Source organism: Heloderma suspectum, chromosome 2, assembly GCF_057233095.1.
Source record: "Heloderma suspectum isolate Gila_16-S chromosome 2, 16-S_ref, whole genome shotgun sequence".
NCBI lineage: Eukaryota > Metazoa > Chordata > Lepidosauria > Squamata > Helodermatidae > Heloderma > Heloderma suspectum.
In genome coordinates this window covers 26,817,659-26,839,460 of record NC_139459.1, presented here as the reverse complement: position 1 = coordinate 26,839,460, position 21,802 = coordinate 26,817,659, and the positions used below count along the sequence as shown (strand labels likewise).

At 45.0% G+C, this 21,802-nt stretch overlaps 1 protein-coding gene across 1 annotated transcript in view; it reads right to left on the bottom strand.

The window, feature by feature from the left end:
* The window catches only part of SPEF2 (sperm flagellar and cilia associated 2), a 168,802-nt gene extending 151,576 nt beyond the window's left edge, over positions 1 to 17,226 (bottom strand). The window contains exons 1-4 of the mRNA XM_084833059.1: positions 17,068 to 17,226; positions 10,366 to 10,468; positions 7,961 to 8,213; positions 864 to 1,034 (exon numbers count right to left, since the gene is read on the bottom strand). Coding sequence (XP_084689185.1) covers positions 864 to 1,034; positions 7,961 to 8,213; positions 10,366 to 10,468; positions 17,068 to 17,125 — 585 coding nt within the window. The 5' untranslated portion in view covers positions 17,126 to 17,226. The remainder of the gene's footprint in view (positions 1 to 863; positions 1,035 to 7,960; positions 8,214 to 10,365; positions 10,469 to 17,067) is intronic.
* Between the last annotated feature and the right edge of the window lie 4,576 nt (positions 17,227 to 21,802).

Below are 21,802 nucleotides of genomic sequence, written 5' to 3'. Positions count from 1 at the left end.
TTTTATTTCCCAAGGAAACGACAGCTAAATTGCATGGCTTATCACAGCAGGACTCATTTTCCAACATTCATACGTATGCTTTAGTTTAAAACCTATTTCAGGAATCACGAAACATCACACGGGAAATTAAAATTCCCATCTCCGAAGTAGTAAGGGGAAAACGTTAAAGCCTAAAACTACACATTTTGGAATGGTAATCTTATCTCAAATGATGGTATCCTCCATCAAATTGTTCCCAACATATATGTTAAGGGTATAATTAAAGTAACATTTACTTTAGGAAGAGTTTTTAGAAAGAGAGGAGTTTTTGCAGTGATATGTGAAGCTTGACAAATGGAAGTAAAAAGTATTTGATCAAAGATAAAACCCCGGTGATCCAGGAAAGAAACCTATGCACAGAAGCAGCCTTCCACATGCATACCTATTCTGGATACGATGCACATCTGGGTACCTATCCCCATTGCAGTGGTCATTTATAAGCTACTGAACTTATAATGTGCAGTTATTTTGTCTTTTTCTTCCTTACCAGATTTTTGTCCGGTAAGCAAAAAGACAGAAGAAGCAATGGGAAAACATAGGAGGGCTACAAATGGAAGATGATGTGGTCTGGACCCCTCTAAAACTCCATGAATGAGGTAGTGGGATTGCAGGAACAATCTGGAAGCACCTTGACAACTCAATCCTATGCAAGTTTTCTCAAAAATAATTCCCACTGAATTTGATGAAACTTACTCCCTAGTAAGTGCATTAAGGACTGCAGCCTAAAAGCATTTACTTCACAGGAAAACTCATTGGCCTAGACATAAAACAATGAATAAACATTTTCTGCAACCTTGGGGTAGAAAGGAAAAGCAGCTTTTCACCTTTTCTGTGTCTTGAACTTTTTTTTCCTCCTGGAGTTTCTTTGCTTGCTGTTGCTTCACAAATTGCATACTAACCATCTTATTTTCCAGATTCTTGGCTTTGTTTTGAAAGCTGTCTGAAATTTGCTGGAGTGACAGATCTGCCTGACGTGGCACGAGGGATTTAAGGCGCTGAAATGAGAAGATTTTTCCAAAATATTTGAAGACACATTGAGTACATATTACACTTTTGCTGGGTCTGACCATTAATTCATCTAGCCCAGTATTGTTGACACTGACTGGCAGCAGCTCTCCAGGACCACAGACAGGGAGAAGTCCTTTCCATCACCTGCTACCTGCCCCTTTTAACTGGAAATAACTGGGACTGAACCTGGGACATTCTGAATGCAAAGCAAGTGCTCTACCACTAAGATATGGCCCCTCTCTGTGCAGTTAGGGAAATTATGCACATGCCTGAAATCTGGTGTATCTTGGTCTAACACCGTCAGCTACGAGAGGGCATGCATTTCATCGACTGAGTGGAAATCAAAGATGGCGGTCACTATCTTCAGTTCTGTAGATTACAAGCCACTGGCGGGTGAGGGTCACATGGAAAGCAACATATTTTGTTTCAGACTTAAATGCTACACTGAACAACATGGTTCTAAAGCGTGCAACCATATCCTATCTATCTAGATTGGGGGTGTTGAACCTCTTTACCCCGAGGACTGAATTCCATTTTGGAGAAGCTCTCAGGGGCCACATTCTAGTGGTGGGTGTGGCCAATGGCAAATGGGCGAAGCCAAAAAATACCAGCATATTTAAACTTAAAGCACTTGCTGCCAGTCACTAAGCCTTAGGAGAGAGGCATTTCAACCTTTTAGAATGAGGAAAAAAACTGCACAAAGGCCAGGAAACTACCAAACAATCAGTAGTTTGGGGAAAGGGTCACGGCCATTTGGAGAACAACACAGGGCCGGATTTGGCCACTAAGCCCGAGGTTCTGATCTGGATTGTCAAGCTTCCCCTCACCCCAACCTTTTCACATACAAAAGAAAATGCACTGCCCATTTATGCTAAGTGACATAGAACACTGCCTTATTGCTCCATCGAGATCAGTATTATTAACTCTGGGGGAAAGTGACCATGTTGTACTTGAGTTCTTGGTTCTAAGGGAAGCAAAAGCCGAGTGTAGTCAAACGCGTACCCTGGATTTTAGGAAAGCTGATTTTAATAAACTCAGAACAATGATCAGTAAGGTCCCATGGCAAGCGACGCTAACGAGAAAAGGAGTCCAAGATGGGTGGGAGCTTTTAAAAAAGGAAATTCTCAAGGCACAATCACAAGCAATTCCAACAAGAAGAAAAGGTGGAAGACAACAGAAGAAGCCAATGTGGCTTCACAAAAAGCTTAGGGATGACCTGAAAACAAAAAAGGACACATATAGGAAGTGGAAAGAAGGCCAAGTAACAAAGGAAGAGTACAGGCAGGTAGCACAGAATTGCAGGGATGGCGTCAGGAAGGCTAAAGCTGAGAACGAGCTGAGGTTAGCAAGGGATGCTAAAAACAACAAAAAGGCTTTCTTCAGCGACGTGCATAGTAAAAGGCAGAGGAAAGAAATGGTGGTTCAGCTATTAAATAAGGATGGCAAAACGATAACAGATGACAAAGAAAAGGCAGAGGTGCTCAATTCCTACTTTGCTCAGTCTTCTCCCAAAAGAGGGTCTATGACCCCCCTGGCAAAGGCGAAGTACAGGCTGAAGGGGCAGGACTGCAGCTTGAGATCGATAGACATATGGTCAAGGAACACCTAATTACTTTGAATGAGTTCAAATCTCCAGGGCCAGATGAATTGCATCCTAGAGTAATAAAGGAACTCTTTATTCTGGCAGAAGAACTCCCAGAACTGCTGTCTATTCTCTTTGAGAAATCATGGAGGACGGGGGAAGTGCCAGATGACTGGAGGAGGGCTAACGTTGTCCCTATCTTCAAAAAGGGTAAAAAGGAGGAACCTGGGAACTACAGACCAGTCAGTCTGACATCAATCCCTGCGAAAATTCTGGAGCAGATGATAAAGCAATCCATCTGGAAGCACCTTGACAACAACGCAGTGATTACTCGAAGCCAACATGGATTTGTCAAAAACAAGTCCTGCCAGACAAATCTGATCTCATTTTTTGATCAAGTAACCTCCCTTGTAGACCGTGGGAATGCTGTAGACATGATATACCTCAACTTCAGCAAAGCTTGCGACAAAGTGCCCCATGATATCCTGATGAGCAAATTAGCTCAAAGTGGGCTACATGAAACAATGATCCGGTGGATCCACAGTTGGCTACAGAATTGGACTCAAAGAGTGCTTATCAATGGGCCCTTCTCAAACTGGGGAGAGGTAACGAGTGGAGTACCGCAGGGCTCAGTCCTGGGCCCAGTGCTCTTCAACATTTTTATGAATGACTTGGAGGAGGAGGTGCAGGGAATGCTGATCACATTTGCAGATGACACAAAATTGGGCGGGATAGCTAATACTTTAGAAGACAGAAACAAAATTCAAAGTGATCTGGATAGACTGGAGCGCTGGGCTGAAAACAACAGAATGACATTTAATAGGGATAAATGCCAAGTTCTGCACCAGGAAAAAGAAACCAAAAGCACAGTTACAAGATGGGGGACACGTGGCTCAACCACACTACAAGCGAGAAGGATCTTGGAATTGTTGTTGATCACAAGCTGAATATGAGCCAACAATGTGATATGGCTGCAAAAAAGGCAAATGCTATTTGGGGCTGCATTCATAGAAGCATAGCTTCCAAATCCCAGGAAGTACTAGTTCCCCTCTACTCAGCACTGATTAGGCCTCCTCTGGAGTACTGTGTCCAGTTCTGGGCACCACATTTTAAGAAGGATGCAGACAAACTGGAGAGGGTTCAGAGGAGGGCAACAAAGATGATCAGGGGACTGGAAACAAAGCCCTATGAAGAGAGACTGAAAGAACTGGGCATGTTTAGTCTTGAGAAGAGAAGACTGAGGGGAGATATGATAGCACTCTTCAAGTACTTGAAAGGTTGTCACAGAGAAGGCCAGGATCTCTTCTTGATCATCCCAGAGTGCAGGACATGGAATAATGGGCTCAAGTTACAGGAAGCCAGATTCCGGCTGAACATCAGGAAAAACTTCCTGACTGTAAGAGCAATATGACAATGGAACCAATTACCTGGGGAGGTGGTGGGCTCTCCCACACTGGAGGCCTTCAAGACGAGGCTGGACAGCCACCTGTCAGGGATGCTCTGACTTGGATTCCTGCATTGAGCAGGGGGTTGGACTCGATGGCCTTGTAGGCCCCTTCCAACCCTACTATTCTATGATTCTATGATTATCTACACTGTAGATAGAGGCTGGGGATTGAACCTAACCTGAGAACTTTTGCATGCAAAGCATGAGCTCAGTCACTGAGCTACGGCCCTTCAACATGTCCGATGAAGCAAAATGCAGTGGTTTAAACAGGCACTTCTGATTTTAATCTTCGTTTATCCTAGAATAAATAGGCAGCAAAATACTTTCTGGCTTTATTTCTCCTCCACAGAATATGAATGCATAGAGGAGGAACAAGCTGTTGCCTCTTCTGCCACCCCACCATACATTTGCCCAAAGGAGAATGCACCGAGTGCCATCCATAGACGTTTGATTGGTATGGGCTGCTGAAACAGAAGCTCCTCATTATCCTAGATCAGGGGAGGGAAACACGTGGCATCCTGACTGCATGCACCTGCCTGGCCTCTAGCATGGCAACCACACCACCCAAAAAATTGGTGGCAAACTGCAACAGATGCTTAAATGGGACAAACGTAAACTTGTTGGTTTTTTTGCCACCAAGCCATCAAGTGCAGTTGGGGGGGGGGGGTTCTGGGGTTCACCACACCAAAGTGCCCCACCCCTGCCCTAGACATACTCCTTAATTCAGCTACATGTGGATCCAGCATCCTGGTAATTGGCTGTTTGCCAGGGTGAGGCAAAATGGAAGGAGTCTATCCATCCCCGTCCCCACTGATTGCTGATGGGCAACTAAGGTTACACATGCACAGCCCCAGCTGCTGGACTGAGTTAGGAACATGGTACGCTAGACGTGTTTGCACTCATGGTTCTTCATCCAGCTACGGCAGGGATGTTGAGCCTCAGACCCACGGGCCGGATCTGGCTCACCTGGGGGCCGGATCTGGCTCACCTGGGGGCCGGATCTGGCACTCCAAGGTTCCCCGGATAACCATGCCTTCTTTCCTGGCCCTGCCCCCTTTCCCCCAATCGCCGGTCATTCGGCAGTTGCCCGGTGTTTGTGCAGCTTTCCCCCCCACTCTAAAAGGCTGAAATGCCTCTCCTCTGGCTTAGTTACTGGCAGCAGGAGCTTTAAGCTAACATATGCTGCTATTTCCGGCCCTGGCCCCTTTTGCCTTCAGCCCCACCCACCCACCACTGAAAGGTGGCCCCTGAGAGCTTCTCCCAAATTGATTTTGGCCCTCGGACTGAACGAGGTTCAGCACCCCTGTTCTTTGGACACATGCATAGACGCCTGCCATCAGACGTATGCTCCCTTGCTCTCCATTTTAAATTCTGTTGTATTGCTTAATGGGTTTTACCTGGACTGTCGGGATGGATCGGGATGTGTTTTGCATTGCTGTTATAGTTTAAAACCCTACCTGCTGTTCTATATTATTTGTTTTAATGATATGGATGGTGAGCCACCTTTGCTCTGAAAAGTGGCATAAGTCTACTGAAATAAATAGCTTGGTCAGCGTTCCAGGATCTGCCGATGTGGTGAAGAACTTTATTTAATGGCTGCTTGGCGCAGCAGCCCGACTCAACCAAAGTGAAATATATGATGAAGCAAAACAAAGAGAAAGCTTACATGTGAAAAGTATGCCAACAGCTTCAGTGTGAATTTGGCCTGCAGTATGTAGCTAATTTAGAGTTATTCTTGTCCTGATGGAGGATGTAGAGCCAGTTTAGGGGGAGTAACGATGTATATGAGACGAGGGAACATCTGTTCTGAAAGATTTACAGCACTGTTCTCCTTATTCAGATTTCTGGGCCTATAGCCCAGTTTCAGCTTTCTAAGATGGAAAATAAGTACAAGCTATTTGCATCAAGGAAAGGAGTACGACAAGGCTGTATGTTGTCTCCCTGCTTATTTAATTTATATGCAGAGTACATCATAAGAAACGCCGGGTTGGATGAATCACAGGTCGGAATTAAGATTGCCAGGAGAATTATCAACAACCTCATATACGCAGACCATACCACCCTTATGGCAGAAAGCGAAGAGGATCTAAAGAGCCTCTTGTTGAGAGTGAAAGTGGAGAGTGCAAAGGCTGGTTTGAAACTCAACATTACAAAAACTAAGATCATGGCATCTGGCCCCATCACTTCCTGGCATATAGAAGGGGAAGAAATGGAAGCAGTGACAGATTTTATTTTCTTGGGCTCCAAGATCACCGCAGACGGTGACTGTAGCCATGAAATTAGAAGATGCTTGCTCCTTGGGAGGAAAGTTATGGCAAACCTAGATAGCATAGTAAGAAGCAGAGACATCACCTTGCTGAAAAAGATTCGTATACTCAAAGCTATGGTTTTCCCAGTAGCAACATATGGCTGTGAGAGCTGGACTATAAGGAAGGCTGAGCGCCGAAGAATCAATGCCTTCGAACTGTGGTGCTGGAGAAGACTCTTACGAGTCCCCTGGACTGCAAGGAGGTCAAATCAGTCAGTCCTAAAGGAAATCAACCCTAAGTGCTCATTGGAAGGACAGATACTGAAGCTGAAGCTCAAATATTTTGGCCACCTAATGCGAAGAGAAAACTCCCTGGAAAAGTCCTTGATGTTGGGAAAGATGGAAGGCAAAAGGAGAAGGGGACGGCAGAGGATGAGATGACTAGATAGCATCACCGATGCAATGAATATGAACTTGAGAGTGGAGGACAGGAAGGCCTGGCGTGCTATGGTCCATGGGGTCACGAAGAGTCGGACACGACTTAACGACTGAACAACAACATTTGCATCAAGACAGAAAGCATAGAGAACTATGCAGACACCTGCTGGGAGAAGGCAAACCATGAGGAAGATACAACTTCGAGAAACCCCTAAAGTATTTAAGTCAGTGGCACAATGCTTCCCATGGAGAATGAACAGTTGTGGAAGTTGTTCACTTCTATAAAGAGTCCTGTGTGTGCTCCGATTTATATGCGACTGACAACCCAAGCAGCCAACCAGGGGAGCTTCATGTGTACAATGGAGCCTCTAAGCCACAGCCAATCCCTTGAGGAGGGTGCTTGCCTGCCATGGTGTGTTTCAGTTTTGTTTTGTTGACCTTCAGAAAACATTGCAAGACCCATAAAAAAAAAAAACAGGATTCTTGTTTCAGAGCCTGCAAGAGTGCTCAATGCACTTCACAGTATTTAAAAAGACAAGATAATTACAACTATTTTAACGCACCATGACAGCAACTAAACAAGACAGAAGCAAATTCAAAGAGCTGTCTGTACAAGGCCTTAGCCCACCTCTGAAAAGTGGCCATGTGAGGAGCCCCCTTAGTTGGGCAGTCCCACAAGGAGGGCTCCCCTACTGCAAAGACCCTGATCCTTGTAGCGATCTGCCTGACCTTGGAACATGGCAGCATCCGGAGAAGGGTCTCCCCTTTTAATCCCAAAATCTACAGAGGGAAGCAGGTGTTCATTTTATTTATTATATTTTTAATCCACCAAATAGCCAATGTTCTCTCAGCAGATTACAAACACACATTGGGTACAACGAAGAAGTGAAGAATTAATGAACAATTAACTCAGTGCATCCTTTACAGCAGCAGTGGACAACTTGTGGCCCTCCAGATGTTTTGGCCTCCAACTCCTTCACCACTGGTTATGCTGGCTACAGCTGATGGGAGTTGTAGGCCAAATCATCAGGGAGGTCAGAAGTTGCCCACCCCTGCTTTACACAGAGATGCAGTAGAGTCAACAGAAATTTAGTCTACATGTATTCACTTTTGATTCCCACCACTCCAAAAAAAGAGCATGTCCATAGGCTGCATTTTGCCTAGAGAAAGAATGATGCCCTTACAGAGACAAACTCACCTCTCGATACATCTCAGTTCCCACACTTTTGAGCTTTGCATGAGCTGAGGGTCTCATGGCATCCATGGCAACTCCAGTGAGTCCCGCTTTTTTCTTTTTCTCTAGAGCCACGTACAATTGGTATATGAGCTTGGTGGCAGCTCCATGCTGCTCTGTCATGATGTTTCGGGCTATATTTTGGTCAAACTGCACACCCAGAAGTTGAAGCGTGGGCTCCATGCGAGAAAAGTTGTTAAGTTTTGCACTGGAAAGCCTGTAAGTGTACATGACAGAAAAATGTGTCACTGCATAAGGCTCTTCCCACTTAAAATGTGGATGTCTTCCCGAAAACTGACCTGCAAGCTCAGCATCCTTCAATAAATATGCTCATTTGCAGGGGAGGGGGGAGAAAGTAATAGAACTAAGCAAAATTAATATCAGGAATGAACAGATCAAAATGTTTGGGTGACCATAACCAATGGGTTGGATCCAAGCTAAGGCAGTCAGTATTTAGTCCCAACAAAATCAGAGGGACTTGCGTTAGTTGTGACTAACTTGTCCCACTCCTTTCAGTGGAACTAATCCTGACTTACTCAGTCTGGATCCAACCCAATGTTTTAAAACCAAAGACCATCTTCCCTTTACGCATATGATGTTGCTTTATACTGAATTAGACAACTGGTCCATCTAGCACAGTATTATCTACTCTGTCTGGCCACAGTTCTCCTATGTCTCATGTAGAGAGGTTTTTCCTCGCCCTGTTACCCAAGATCCTTTTCACTAGAGATACCAGAGACTGAACTCAGGACCTTCTGCATGCAAAGCTTGTGTTCTGACTTGGAGCTATAGCACCCATCTCAATCTCTTTCCGTATCCAGTGGGGTTCTCACAGGCTCTCTTGACAGGAGTGGCAACACGGAAGCCACCATTTTACATCCCTCTAAGCATATATGGTGGCTATAATGGATTGCTCTAGGTAACATGTCCACAATATATTTGCACATGCACCATCATTGTGTTGATGACATACCTCCTCTCCCGTTTGTAGTGAGAAATGCATCGTTGCCTAGGAAAGTCAGCAGAACTACATTAGTCAGGAAGAAAATCTTCTAGCAATAACTGTAGCCCAGTTTGCATGTCACATTAAGGGATGGTTTAGTGAGGGATGCAAGAGCAGCAAGGAGCAGCCTCAGGCTCATGCACTATCAACTTTCCCTATCCTCCTCCTCGACTGCAAGGAGGATTTCAGCAGTGTTTAGTTTCTCTTAAAGTCAGCTTATTGTGTCATCTGGAGCAGAGATCATGATTAATAACAAACTCTGCTTAGTTTAAGAAGCCAAGTTCATGATTTGAAGCTGGGTTGTTCAAAAACTGTCCAGAACTTGTTATACCCCAAGCCCTGGTCTGGACAACAACATAAGCTGATATTCAGCGCAAGTGGGAGCAGGGTGTGTAAAAGCTGCCTAAGTCCCCCTCCTGGTTGCGCAGGAGAACAAGAAAGGCAGGGGGAGCATGTGAGTCTATGGCTTGCAACGGCTTCTTCCTGCTCAAGCTGATTTTCGCATGACTCATGAACCAGCCCACTGTGCCTTGCAAATTGCAATTTAAGCAAATTAAAGCTGGTGACATAAAAGGTCCCATTTCAACCTATTGGGACTGGTGCCAGGATTAGGCACTGCCAAGTAGGGATGTACGGACTGTGTAAAATCCGCTCCATCTGCGTTTCGCAGATTGTCAGGTGCCTTTTGTTCCATTGTCCGTCCACAGACGGATGCAAATATTTTTTTCGTCATGTGGAAAAATACGGAAATAATTACGTAAGTATTTACATAATTTACCGTGGTGCATAATATTTAGCATATTGTCCCCATTCCATTCAACGTGTCCTCAGCAGAAACTTATGTATTTTCCTACAAATTTATATGCATAAATTTCGGGAAAGTAAAAAAATCATCCAGATGTCCACAGACTCCACACTGCCCGAGGGGGTTGCTCCGCAGTGAATTCTGCAGATTGGATTCTTAGAAATCCGAGCTCATTTTGGTCCATCTCGAATTTCTCCAGCATCCCTACTGCCAAGCACCTGCTGTTGAGACCTATGCCTGATCCCCACGGCCCCGCTGCTCCTCTTTACTATTGCTGCCTGCTCAGTTGCGCTCCCCAAGGAATCAAGCAATGAGAGGAAGAAGGAGAAAGAACAGCAACCTCTGCTCTCCCTGCACTCTCCCTTTCAATGGCGCAGCACCCTGGCCCTAGAGGGAGTGGGCAAGTAATGGGGTAGTGGCAACAGTGGTGAGGTGGGGGAGCCCCACTACAGGTGTCTTGTCCCCAAGTCCTGGAGCCGTCACTTGAACCTACTATATATTCCCTACTACAAATTGGACATGCATTATGAACATGGCTAGACTTGTTCTAAAGCAACTAACCTGCTTTGTGAAAACTGATCAAAATCATCTTGAAGTTCAAACTTGTTCAGAAGTTCTCCAATGAGGTAACCTGAAGAAAATTCTCTGGAGAAAGACTCCGGATCTGATTTAATTTTAAAGAAGAAAAAGGAAAGTATTGGGTTTGTTTGTTTGTTAAACTGCAGCTTGTGGCATTTCACAGACTCTTTGTCTTCGTTTGCTCTGATTCACACGTCATCACTGCAGTGCGGGAGCAAGTTCCCATGCAGCTGTGGCAATTCATTTATTTATTTAATTTGTACGCCACCTTTCTACCAAACGAATGGTGGCTTACAATCATAGAGAAATAGCATTTGATTAGAACAATAACAAATACATTAATACACAATTAAAACACAAGAATAATAGAATAAAAACAGCATTGAACCCAACAGACCTGCTTACGTGCCAAAGGTCCGCTTGAGTAAAAACAGCTTTGAGTGCCGGCGGAAGGACAACAGAGAGGGAGCCAACCTAGTCCGGCAATGTTGGCATGGGATGAGACCATGTGATTCGCAACATGTTTCCTCCATCTAAGTCAGGCCTGTGTATGTGTGACCCACCAAGCCCAAAGCAGTCTACTAGCCCCACATTGTGGCCTGTTAAGTACTCAATAATCCTCTTCTTTCACGCCCGGGCAGGCAGCATAAAAGAGAGGACAGCTAACAAGCCCCTGATGGGCCACCATATATGACTTGGTTTGTCACAGCTTGTCCAGACAGGCTTCCTCAACCTGGTGCCTGCCAGATGTGTTGGACTACAACTCCCATCACCCTCCATCCATGGGTACTGTAGTACAATACATTTGGAGGGCTGATCTAGGCATAACTGATGCCACATGGGAAAAGCCTCCAAGGAAGCAACTCCCATTTCCCTGCATTAAGGCATGAATTGGCCCTAAACGAGTACAGAATGGATAGGATAGTCCAGAATCTGTGCAATAATAATAAAATAATATAATGTAGATCACACTTTTCTACAACACTCAAGGTGGATCACAATTAAAAACAACACTAGAAATAAAATAAACAGTACATTCTCAAGATAGCAGCTGTTAAAACATTATAAAAGTGAAAGTATTTAACTAAAACAACTCTGGAATAAATTCTTTAATTCTCTGTGTTTCTAGACACTGCTTTTTGAGAAGGGATAAGATAAATGCATCAATATGTGGCATACAGAGGCCTTGAGTCACAGTGTCAATGACTGCCTCTTCCCCAACCCAAAGAGAATTAGAAATCTGGTCATTCTGCTTCTTGTTTGGAGGGTTTCATCTCTCAGTGTGGATGATATTCTCCTCTGGAGGGAAGGCATTCACATCTCAGAGGGAAGGAACAACTGGATACAACCTCTGAGATATATCTCTGTGCCCCAGAGTCCTTATTAACTGAGGAAACTCAACTGCTTTGGGTCCCTTGAATCTGCACAAGAGTCATCATGGGTGATGAAAATCCTCCTTCCACCCCCCACCACTTTTTGTTTTTGTTTTTTTGCCCCTTGGGAGTTTCAGAGATGTAAGCACCTGTTATGTAATTCAGGATGAACATCACCTGCAAAAGGGATTTTACTTTCCTAGCCTCAACCTGAGAAAGTGTGCAAATGTACACACACAGATCTGCCTGCTTAAGGCATGAAGCCAGGCCTGCTCCAATGGGGGCCACTAAGGCAGCGTTCCCCAAACTGGTGGCCTCTACATGTTTTGAACTACTACTCCCAGCATTCTTACCACTGCCCATGCTGGCTGAGGCTACAGAAGAGGAAGTCCAACATATCTGGAGAACACCAGGTTGGGGAAGGTAAATTCAGCTGATGAGGCCAGTGTGGTGTAGTGGCTAGAGTGCTGGACTGGTAGTTGGGAGATCCGGGTTCTAGTCCCCACTCAGCCATGAAGCTCACTGGGTGACTTTGGGCCAGTCACTGACTCTCAACCTAACCTACCTCACAGGGTTGTTGTGCGGATAAAATGGAGAGGAGGAGGACCATGTAAGTCCCTTTAGGTTCTTTTCAAGAAGAAAAAAGGTGGGATATAAATATAATAATAAAAAATTAAAATAATAGACCAGGCACTGCCTTCCTGAAACTGCAAACAAAGTGGGAGATGGGGTGTCAAGGTCCTAGCCAGCCAGCCACAAGACAAGTTGCATGGGCCCACACCAAGCAGCGATATTTGGACTGTTGTTAACCCCTAATTCAAGGTTAGGGGGAGGGGGATTGTCACACAATTTTAAAAAGCCTTGGGGTTTTTAACAAGAGTGTTGGACTAGGAGCTGGGAGATCCGGGTTCTAGTCCCCACTCAGCCATGGAAGCTCACTGGGTGACTTTGGGCCAGTCACAGACTCTCAGCCCAACCCACCTCACAGGGTTGTTGTTGTGAGGATAAAATGGAGAGGAGGAGGATAATGTAAGCCGCCCTGGGTTCCTTGCACGAGGAAAAAAGGTGGGGTATAAATGCAATAAATAAATAAAATAAATTGGGGCACAATCCTATGCATGTTTCGACAGAAAAAAAAAGTCCTACAACTCCCAGCATTCCACAACCAGCTGGGAGTTGTGGGGTTTTTTTTTTCTGTCTAAACATGCATAGGATTGTGCCTTTAGTCGACTAACTGCATGAGCTTGAATCAGTTGATTAGATCTGCGTAAATTTGTATATGCATCAGTGATACAACTGAAGGGGAAAAATATACAAATACTACACTTGTATTTAGATAATGCTTGCATGTATCTCAGCAAGCATTATCTGGGAACAGGCATTCCTTTACGCTTGAGGGAAGGGAAGTTCACACATGCTACCCACATTTTTTTTTTTTAAGACTGCACTAAAATAATTCACAATACCTCTTTAAAAAACCTTCCGCCTGATTAATCAGGAGTACTTATTTAGCCCATCACAAGTTTTAACCAATTCATTAACTAAAGGCTGTAGCCCTTGTTATTTTTCCCCCACCAAACCACTCAAGGATGTAGGCATCAGTCAAGAGATCATGTTTGTAGTACCCTGAAAACATACAAAGAGGCAAGAGAAGATGCATCTCCTCCTTCTCTCACCCTGCTGCTTCACCTTTCCCAACTGGCCACATTAAGCAGGATTTGTAGGGGAGGTTAGTGGGTGAAGAGAAGTGAAGAAGTGGCAGGAGTGATGGTCAAAAGGATTGCATTCTTCTACAAGGCTTTTAACGGTATGATCTACAGCAGCCTTCCCCAAGCTGGTGCCCTCCAAACCCCATGCTGGCTGGGAATGCTGGGAGTTGCAGTCCAACATATCTGGAGGCCACCAGGTTGGAGAAGGCTGATCTACAGGTTAAGGCCTGACAACCCCACAAGTGTACTTGCTTGTGAAGTTTATCTCCGATTTGTATCTACTTTTTCAAGCTGGCTCTCACTGCATTTTGCAAACTCCCCAACTCTGACCACATGGACTTATACACATTTACCTGCATCAGAATCTAATGGCTGCTAGAAATACTGTGGTGGGTACCAATTGAATATCATAAAGGATCTTTGCTCAGCTGCTTTCCCCAATGGTAAAACTTTATAAGGAGATCCTGTTCTCACCGGGTGGCACTGAAGCCAAGAATTTGGTCCATAACCAAGTATTCCCTTCCACTCAGCCAGACACAGGCATAGCTTGTAGGAGCTGCATTCATGGAGATTTCTCAGCTACAGGAAACACTGCTGCTTCCTGCTGTCTCTACACCTCTCACGTCTCACCTCCATGGATGGTCTCCTGGCTACTCCTCTTCCCACTGCCTGTCTACCCATCATCCAGCCCTTTCCATTTCCCCTGTTCCAGATCTAGCTCTCATTTTCCCTGGACAGACCCCCTGCCTTAAACACAGGAAGCTGCCTTATGCCACGTCAAAATATTTATCCTTCTAGCCCAATATTGTCTATTCAGAGTTTCAGGCAGAGAAAGGTCTCTTCCCATCCCCTGCTCCCAGATCATTAACTGAAGATGCCAGGGACTGAACCTGGGACTTTCTGTGTGCAAAGCACAAAGTCTACTGAAGTTACTGACCCTGGCTGGATTCTAATGACACCTGGATTAACCCACATAACTCATGTAATAGACTCCTCAAGTTCAACTGGCTTTCCTTGGGTGTTGCCATGTTGAATCCTCACTAGGCTTGATCCTGCCTATGGCATACTACAGACAGAAGCAGCAATCATAAATGATGGCTCAGGAGATAGTGACAGACCATACAGTAGCCTTTCCCAACCTGGTGTCCTCCAGATGTTTATGACTACAACTGTCAGGATTCCTGGCTGACTAAGGCTGATGGGAGATGAACTTGGAAGGCTGCCATAAAGGCTCAGTAGGTTCAGAAAGAGCACACCAAGCCACCCCTATTTCCAGCACTACAGCTGTCACTCTTCAAAAGGATCCCCTACTATCTCAGCAAAAACTCTTTGCTCTCACAAAGCCCCCTTAACCAACAAATATTTTTTTCAGGGATCTGAGGGGCTCAGTCAGAACACCCAATTCCTACAGCTGCATAAGCCTAGAGACAGTATTAAATTAACCACTATTATAAAAATTCTGCAAACTGGGGTCCTCTGTAGTAATTCTCTGCAGTCTTAAAACCAAAATATATATCCATCTTGTCCCAGTGCCAATAGGGATCAGAAAAAGTAGCTGTAAGGCTGGAAACCAAAATGAAAAAAAGGAACAGCTGCACCAATTGAATTTCCAACGTGTTTCAACACAGGTCTTTATCAAGGGAAAAATGCCTTCTTTGGAAGAAGTAAAGGAGAGGGAATCCTCCAGAAAAGTTTCTAAGGGCACAAACCTATGCATGTTTAGACCAAAGAAAGTCCTTCAGCTCCCAGCATGCTCCAGCCAATATTGCTGGCTGGGGCATGCTGGGAATTGTAGGGCCTTTTTCTGTCTAAACATGCGTAGGATTGCACCCTAAGAATTTTTCCCTTGATAAAGCCCTGTGTTGAAATGCACTGGGAATTCAATTGGTGCAGCTGTTCCTTTTTTTCATTTTGGTGTCCATCTTGTCCTGTGAACATCCTTAAAATCCCTGCAGTTTATAGTATATTGATTGCTCCCTTTTCAACAGAGAAGGAAGCAAGGTAGTGGCCATTTTTCTAAACATGGGAAAATTTAAACTATGGCATGTCTCTAGCCAAAAGGAGAAGCAAAACACCAGCTGTATGACATGGTATGGGAGGGCTAGTGGGTGTCATGCAGATAGGAAAACATAGCTTAAGAAATGGCCCCCTCACCAAATAGGGTTCAGAACAGGACCCCCAGATCTTTTAATGTAGCCATGTACATTTGAACATCAAATAGTCATGATGGTGTAGAAATTCTCCTTTCCAACATCATATTTACATGGGGAAGGAGGGCACTTCTGTATTCCTGGTTTGATGCTACAACTCCAAACTGGAGCAAGAAGAGAAGTTGCTCACTTACTGCTCTCCATAAGTATTACTGCCATTTCATTATTAACATAAAACCTAACATTCCCATTTCAAAGTGCCTTTTCTCTGAATGTACTATATTTAAACCAATTCTATGTCTCATTCTGTTGTCCTAGAATTTAGAAAATTGTTCACACCACATGAACACTTCCAAATCCAAAAGTTTTCAAGACCTCAGTTTCAAAACTAAGGAAAACAACGAAGTTGCATAGAATTTCCCCGAAGTGTCACACATTATCCAGTGTGACTCCACTGGATAATGGACTCCATAATGTATAATGTAACTCCAGTATTAGTTATTAATGTTGACTGACTGTAACATTACTGCCCCCTCCACCAATCCTATTTAGACAAATCATTAACTCTCCAACATAGTTACATTATTTTCAGTGTTGTTTTATTTTATTGTTAATGTATTTTATGGTGTTTCATGGAATTGTGATTTTAAATTGTTGTAAACATAGTTATTGGTTTCAGTAATAACTTCTTCGCTGCTTAGGTGAATGTTATTTTCATAAACACAGAATACCTACCCCGTGTGTCAATATTTCATGGCCGATTGTGCAAAGATATACAGAAAGACAAGTCTGCTGGTGGCACCTATTTTTCAGTGCTGGAGCTAATCCTGGGAAGTGCATGCTTTCAATCAACAGTGCCTCTGATAGGGTGGCCATGTATTCTCTTTTACAGAGGACAGTCCTCTATCTGAAGGACTACCACAGAAGTATCCTCTGTTTGAAGGAATCCTCCATTACAAGGGCTGTCCTGCCCATTTCCAGTTTAAAGATAAAGAAGCACAAGAACTGCTGCCCATCAACAGTTAGCACCTGGACAAGAGGCACAATGGTCACAGTCTTCCACAGTTTGGCGAAATGTACTGCAATGTCTATTTAAATTATAATAACTACTTCTAAATTGGCACTTCTACTGCAAATGTTATGCGCATCGCTGTCCTCTTTTGTCCGTTTGGGGGTGATTTATAGGTGGCCACCCTAGCCCGTGAGCACATGCAAAGCGCCGTTCCCCTTTCAATGAACTTTTTGTAGAAATTCACACATCTCGGACTGGGGGGATTTGATGTCCAGGACAGCGGACGCTCTGTTCTCCAGGCAATCTAAAATTAAAGCGAATTCCCGCTCCTCCTTAATGCGCCTGCCTGCGGGGGACAGGGCAGGGGAAGCCCCCGCCCGCGCCTCCCGCCGCTTCCAAAGCAAAGCCCCCTCCCAGCTCCGGCCGCTGCCCGGACTCACCCACGGCCCGCGAGAGCTTCACTTCCCGGTTCAGCCAATCGCACAGAATGTCAGTCATGGCCGCGAGCGCCTCCGCCTGCGCGCCCACTTTCCAACTGAGCTCGAGGCCGGCTCGAGCGGCGCTCCGCGTCCTGTCACCATGACGACCAACCCGCTCGCGCAGGCGCGGGCGCAGGCGCGGGCGGGAAAGCGGTGGGAGACGGCCCGCCCGGCGAGGCCAGGGCGACGGCGCGCGCCTGCGCAGTGGAGCTCTGTTCTCGGGCAGGCTGATCGTGACCGTAGACAGAGCGCAGAGAGACGAACGCAAACATTCTCCCGCGGAGGAGCGTCGTGGGTGAGCGCATGCGCGATTCGGAGAAGCGGCTGAGGCGGAAAGGAGACGTTTGACCCTATTAACTTGTTGGGCTTTTTTTTGTAGTAGGTTTCAATCCTGGAACAAAAGTAGCCATTTAGCGCGTGCAGAATGTCCCCCCGTCCCTTCTTCTCTGAATGAGTAAGGGTTAATCCTGTAGTTTCCACTTTTGAAAGAACATCTGGGAATGCCTCGTGCTTTTAAATGCGGCGCAGCAGGCAGAAATTGACAGGAGCAACTTGTCATGGCATGACGATGCAGTGCTGGGGAAAGCTGCACCTGTTGGACATCTGCCTGGCAACATCTTTCTCTTCTTTTTAACAGGAGCCCTATATGCTAATCCTGACTTGTGCCTGCCTGCCTGTCTGTGTGCCTTATGTACTAAGTTTCATTTCATTTGGGATGCTGTAAATGCTGGGATGGAATGGTCTGGAACGGCCCCTTTATTTTTTAAAAAAACAAAAACATGCCAAACACTACAGTATTTGTTAGAGACACCTGAGAACAATATTTTAGGGCAGAAACGCTTGAGAACTTAATATTATTGTTGTTGTTGTTCAGTCGTTCAGTCGTGTCCGACTCTTCGTGACCCCATGGACCATAGCACGCCAGGCCTTCCTGTCCTGCCCCTTAATGCCCAGAACACATCTGGAACAGAATGGAATGGCCCAGAACAGTCACTTCCAAATGAGCCAAATCAACCAAATTCACCTGTCACACATATCTACATGGGACTGATACAATAAGCTACAAAACTTCTAAAGAAACCATGCTCAGGTACCTGTTCCAGGCAGTAGTCCATATTCTTGAAAAATGGCCCAGAACGGCCACTTCCAAATGAGCCAAATCAACCAAATTCACCACTCACACATAACTGTATGGGAGGAATGCAATGAGCCACAAACCTGCAGAAACCAGGTTTATATACCAGTTCTGGGCAATAGTTGACATCCTTGAGAAACATCCTGGGACGGAAACTTCCACGTGAGCCAAATCAACCAAATTCACCGGTCACACATGACTGTATGGGAGGCGTGCAATAAGCCACAAAATGTCCATATGACACCATCCCATTTAATTTATTATATTTCTATACTGCCCAATAGCCAAAGTTTTCTGGGCGGTTTACAAAGATTAAAAACCTTAAAAATACAATATTGTTTTTGTTGTTTATTCTTTCAGTCGCTTCCGACTCTTCGTGACTTCATGGACCAGCCCACGCCAGAGCTTCCTGTTGGCCGTTGTCACCCCCAGCTCCCCCAAGGTTGAGTCCGTCACCTCCAGAATATCATCCATCCATCTTGGTTGGCCCCTCTTCCTTTTGCCTTCCACTTTCCCTAGCATCAGCACCTTCTCCAGGGTATCCTGTCTTCTCAGGATGTGGCCAAAGTACTTCAGTTTTGCCTTTAATATCGTTTCCTCAAGTGAGCGGTCTGGCTTTATTTCCTGGAGTATGGACTGGTTTGATCTTCTTGCAGTCCAAGGCACTCTCAGAATTTTCCTCCAGCACCACAGTTCAAAAGCATCTATCTTCCTTCGCTCAGCTTTCCTTTTGGTCCAGCTCTCGCAGCCATAGGTTACTATGGGGAATTCCATTGCTTTAACTATGCGGACCTTTGTTGTCAGTGTGATGTCTCTGCTCTTCACTATTTTATCAAGATTTGTCATTGCTCTCCTCCCAAGAAGTAAACGTCTTCTGATTTCCTGGCTGCAGTCAGCATCTGCAGTAATCTTTGCACCTAGAAAGACAAATATAAAAGCCATTGATATACAAACATATAAACAGACAAGCAGGAGTATATTCAGACTGAGAAATATTTTGGAGAGAATATCACTTAACACAATAATTTCCCATGTATCAGGGGTCATTCCGTTCAAATAAAATTGGTTCTAGGAGCATATAAGTAACAATCACATGGAAAGGAGAAACAGACAACACTACAAGGATAAAGTGCCTCTTATTCCAGATTTGATATATTGCACTAATGGAAGAGGGTCAATCGTAGTATTGTAGCCTAATGTGGTGTATTGACTTTTAAGAGGGCATGATATTCAATACAATGTGCGGATTTTCTTGCCTAAACATTGTCTAACAACATATATTATGAGTAATCGATCCCATAAATATGTAGCTGTGGAAGCTGGGAATGAAGAATGAATAGTTCAGTGACCTCCGTCAGGGACAGAGCAAGTCAGCTATACGTTCCGAATGCTCTGGAACTCAGATGGCGGTTCTTTGAGGGAGCTGCCAATTATTCTCCCATCTTGGAACACTGAACAGGATGAAGCCCGGGGTTTGCTGCTTTGAAAAACAACAACGAGATAACTTCAATGTTGCACATCTTAATTGGTAGGTTGGGTGGAGGACTTGATAATAATAATAATAATTACATTGCGTTTATTAGGGCTTTTGCTGAATTCTGCTCTAAATGTTTGGGCTTGGCTCAGAAATGGTGCAGCTCCCTCATGCCCGAGGCTGGAGAGCTGAATGGAGCCTGACCCTTCATGCACATTAGTCACTTGGAGGCTTGGTACACACAACACACTAATCTACACTCAGTGGTTGAGTGTGGGTTGTTGTTGAGCCGTGGGTTATCATGTTGTCTGAATGCAGCATGTTTTCTGCAGGGTGGCTTGTTAACCACACTGAACAACCCAACAACAAACCGTGGGTTCTCAAGGTGGCATGTTTGAGAAAAAGAAGCCGCACTGCATGGTTAACAAGCTGCACTGCAGAAAACACACTGCACGGAGACAATATGATAACCAACGATACAACCACCACCCACGGTTCAACAACTCACACTCAGCCACTGAATCTGGATGAGAGTGTTGTGTGAACCCAGTTGGAGACTGGATATTCACCAGCCCTGTTTCTACTCGATATTTATGCATTGTTGTTGTTCAGTCGTGTCCGACTCTTCGTGACCCCATGGACCATAGCACGCCAGGCCTTCCTGTCCTGCGCTCTCTCCCGGAGTGTGCTCAAGTTCATATTCATTGCACTGGTGATGCTATCTAGCCATCTCATCCTCTGCCGTCCCCTTCTCCTTTTGCCTTCAGTCTTTCCCAGCATCAGGGTCTTTTCCAGAGAGTTTTCTCTTCGCATTAGGTGGCCAAAATATTGGCGCTTCAGCTTCAGTATCTGTCCTTCCAATGAGCACTCAGGATTGATTTCCTTTAGGATTGACTGATTGGACCTCCTTGCAGTCCAGGGGACTCGTAAGAGTCTTCTCCAGCACCACAGTTCGAAAGCATCAGTTCTTCGGCGCTCAGCCTTCCTTATAGTCCAGCTCTCACAGCCATACGTTACTACTGGGAAAACCATAGCTTTGATTATGCGGACCTTTGTCGGCAAGGTGATGTCTTTGCTTCTTACTATGCTGCCTAGGTTTGCCATAGCTTTCCTCCCAAGGAGCAAGCGTCTTTTAATTTCATGGCTACAGTCACCGTCTGCGGTGATCTTGGAGCCCAAGAAAGTAAAATCTGTCACTGCTTCCATTTCTTCCCCTTCTATATGCCAGGAAGTGATGGAGCCAGATGCCATGATCTTAGTTTTTGTAATGTTGAGTTTCAAACCAGCTTTTGCAGTCTCCACTTTCACCCTCAACAAGAGGCTCTTTAGATCCTCTTCGCTTTCTGCCATTAGGGTGGTATCGTCTGCATATTCTCCCAGCAATCTTAATTCCGACCTGCGATTCATCCAACCCAGCGTTTCTCATGATGTACTCTGCATATAAGTTAAATAAGCAGGGTGACAATATGCAGCCTTGTCGTACTCCTTTCCCAAGTTTGAACCACTCGGTTGTTCCATGTCTGGTTCTTACTGTTGCTTCTTGACCCTCGTACAGGTTTCTCAGGAGACAGGTAAGGTGGTCTGGTACTCCCATCACTTTAAGAATTTGCCACAGTTTGTTGTGATCCACACAATCAAAGGCTTTGGCATAGTCAATGAAGCAGAAATAGACGTTTTTCTGGAATTCTCTTGCTTTCTCCATGATCCAGCGAATGTTGGCAATTTGATCTCTAGTTCCTCTGCCTCTTCGAAACCCAGCTTGTACCTCCGGTAGTTCTCGGTTCGCATACTGCTGAAGCCTACCTTGTAGGATTTTGAGCATCACCTTGCTGGCATGTGAAATGAGCGCAATTGTGCGGTAGTTTGAACACTCTTTGGCGTTGCCCTTCTTTGGAAGTGGAATGTAAACTGACCTTTTCCAGTCTTGCGGCCATTGTTGAGGGTTCCAAATTTGTTGGCATATTGAATGCAGCACTTTAACAGCATCATCTTTTAGGATTTTAAATAGCTCAGCTGGAATACTGTCATCTCCGCTAGCTTTGTTGTTACTAATGCTTCCTAAGGCCCACTTGACTTTACTCTCTAGG